The 1,845-nt window shown below is 38.9% G+C and overlaps 1 protein-coding gene across 2 annotated transcripts in view; it reads right to left on the bottom strand.

The window, feature by feature from the left end:
* Positions 1 to 231: 231 nt before the first annotated feature.
* LOC121961348 (CD9 antigen-like) overlaps positions 232 to 1,845 on the bottom strand; it is a 14,025-nt gene continuing 12,411 nt past the window's right edge. The window contains exons 8-9 of one of the 2 annotated variants that reach the window (XM_042511297.1): positions 623 to 1,027; positions 232 to 582 (exon numbers count right to left, since the gene is read on the bottom strand). In XM_042511297.1, the coding sequence (XP_042367231.1) occupies positions 962 to 1,027 (66 nt within the window). In that variant the 3' untranslated portion in view covers positions 232 to 582; positions 623 to 961. Of the gene's footprint in view, positions 1,028 to 1,845 lie in introns of both variants that reach the window. The other variant, XM_042511299.1, reaches the window with a different exon arrangement.

The raw sequence follows: 1,845 nt of genomic DNA, 5'->3' as shown, positions 1-1,845 counted from the left end.
ATTTTTTTTTTTTCAGGTTTTAGTGGCCTAAATATTTGTGAAAGGTGAAATGCAGCACAAGAAAAACTGACGTCCGTCTACGTTTCAAAGGGTTAACAGACGTCACCTACACGTAACATCAAACTACATCTAATTTTGATGATGAATGATGAATGATTTCTTAATTTTTTTTTAAATTTAAATCACCAAATGTTTTCCGGCCATTGGCACAAAGTCTCAGCTCGACTCAAATCATTGTTCATTAGTTCATTTATTTGGCATTTAAAGATATATCTGAACTGCAATCATCACAATATTTGCATAAAACGCTGCAGTTCTGCTTTTTATAAAAGTCAAAACACAAAACTTTAAGAAACAAGCAAAAACAAAACAAAAAAAACAAAAAAGTGTTGCAGTAAAATCGAGTTAGCTGCAAAAAGCCTGTTAGACCACAAACGGACTCAGGCGACAAACTTTTCTGAAACACGTTTTTACACAAAAAAAGTGATTTTTATCAACAGTGGCGAGTTAATGAGGTGATCTCCAGTGTCCGCCAGGGGGCAGCACAGACCTGCAGTCCTGCAGTCCTGCAGACCTGCAGTCCTGCAGACCTGCAGTGCTGCAGACCAGCAGCGCTGCAGACCTGCAGTCCTGCAGACCTGCAGTCCTGCAGTCCTGCAGACCTGCTCTGTGACTCGATGACCTGCAGACCTGCTCTGTGACTCGATGACCTGCAGACCTGCTCTGTGACTTGATGACAGAAACACATTGATTATTTCGGGTGCCAGAATAAAAACATTTCGTTGATGGGGGGGTGTTTTGTGGGCGTGGTTGCTGCTGCGGCGCCGTACTCTCGCGGTGAGGTCATCCTGTACGGAGCGAGCGGGGAAACTGAGAGACGATTGTTATTAAAGAGACAGGAAGTGGCGGAGGTGGAGGTGAGGACACAGAAGTTAAGACGGAGGAGATTTTGTGTCGAGTTTTAGACGAAGTCTCTGGACCTCTTGATGGCGCAGCAGAGCATCATGCTGAAGATCATCCCGAAGATCTGAGGAGAGAAACACAGGAAAACACGGGGTTAAAAACACAGCCGATATCTGCAGCTGGATTCACTGTCACTGTAAAACTTTGATGAACTGCACCATAGTTTTATTTACATATACACTTTTCAAATTCAAGCTTTCAATAATATAATTTTTATTTTCTACTTTCATTGAGTTTTTAGCCAACATCCATCGTCGTATTCATAAATATCAAATATTCAATAGTTTTCAGAATTTTAACCCTTTAAATGCCAGGTTTTTATCATGATGTCACTAGTTTTTAGATAGAAAAAATAAATTATTTTCAATATACTACATATTGAGCAGATTAAAAGTCAAAAGTCAGATTTATTTGTCAATTTCTTCACCTGTGCTTGACATACAAAGGAATCAAAATTACTTTTCTCACTATCCCATGCGTAGACAGATATCAGACAGGACAGGGCAAACAGTAAAGTGCACAGGCACAACAGAGTTATAATAGAATTAAAGAATTAAAAATATAGTCTATATAACTAAAAAAGAAAAAAAAAGCAAGAGCAAAAATAGTAATGAGTGCAGTAGAGAGAAAACAGATAAACCGAATGTAAACAGCAGAATAAATAGTGCAAAAACAGAATAATCAGTAAATAAACAGTGTAAACAGTGTAGTGCAAAAATAGAATAACCAGTATATAAACTGTGTAAGCAAAAACACTGTAGCAGCTGTGGGGTTATTATTGCACAAATGAGAGGTAGAATTAATAACTTCACTCTCCTCAGGAGGGGAGAGAGTTCAGCAGTCTCACAGCCTGGAGGCTGAGGGTGGAATAGATTATATCAC

The sequence above is a fragment of the Plectropomus leopardus genome, chromosome 22, assembly GCF_008729295.1.
Source record: "Plectropomus leopardus isolate mb chromosome 22, YSFRI_Pleo_2.0, whole genome shotgun sequence".
In the NCBI taxonomy this organism is placed as follows: Eukaryota; Metazoa; Chordata; class Actinopteri; order Perciformes; family Serranidae; genus Plectropomus; species Plectropomus leopardus.
Note: the sequence above shows the minus strand (reverse complement) of the source record. Positions and strands in the feature narration are given on the sequence as shown.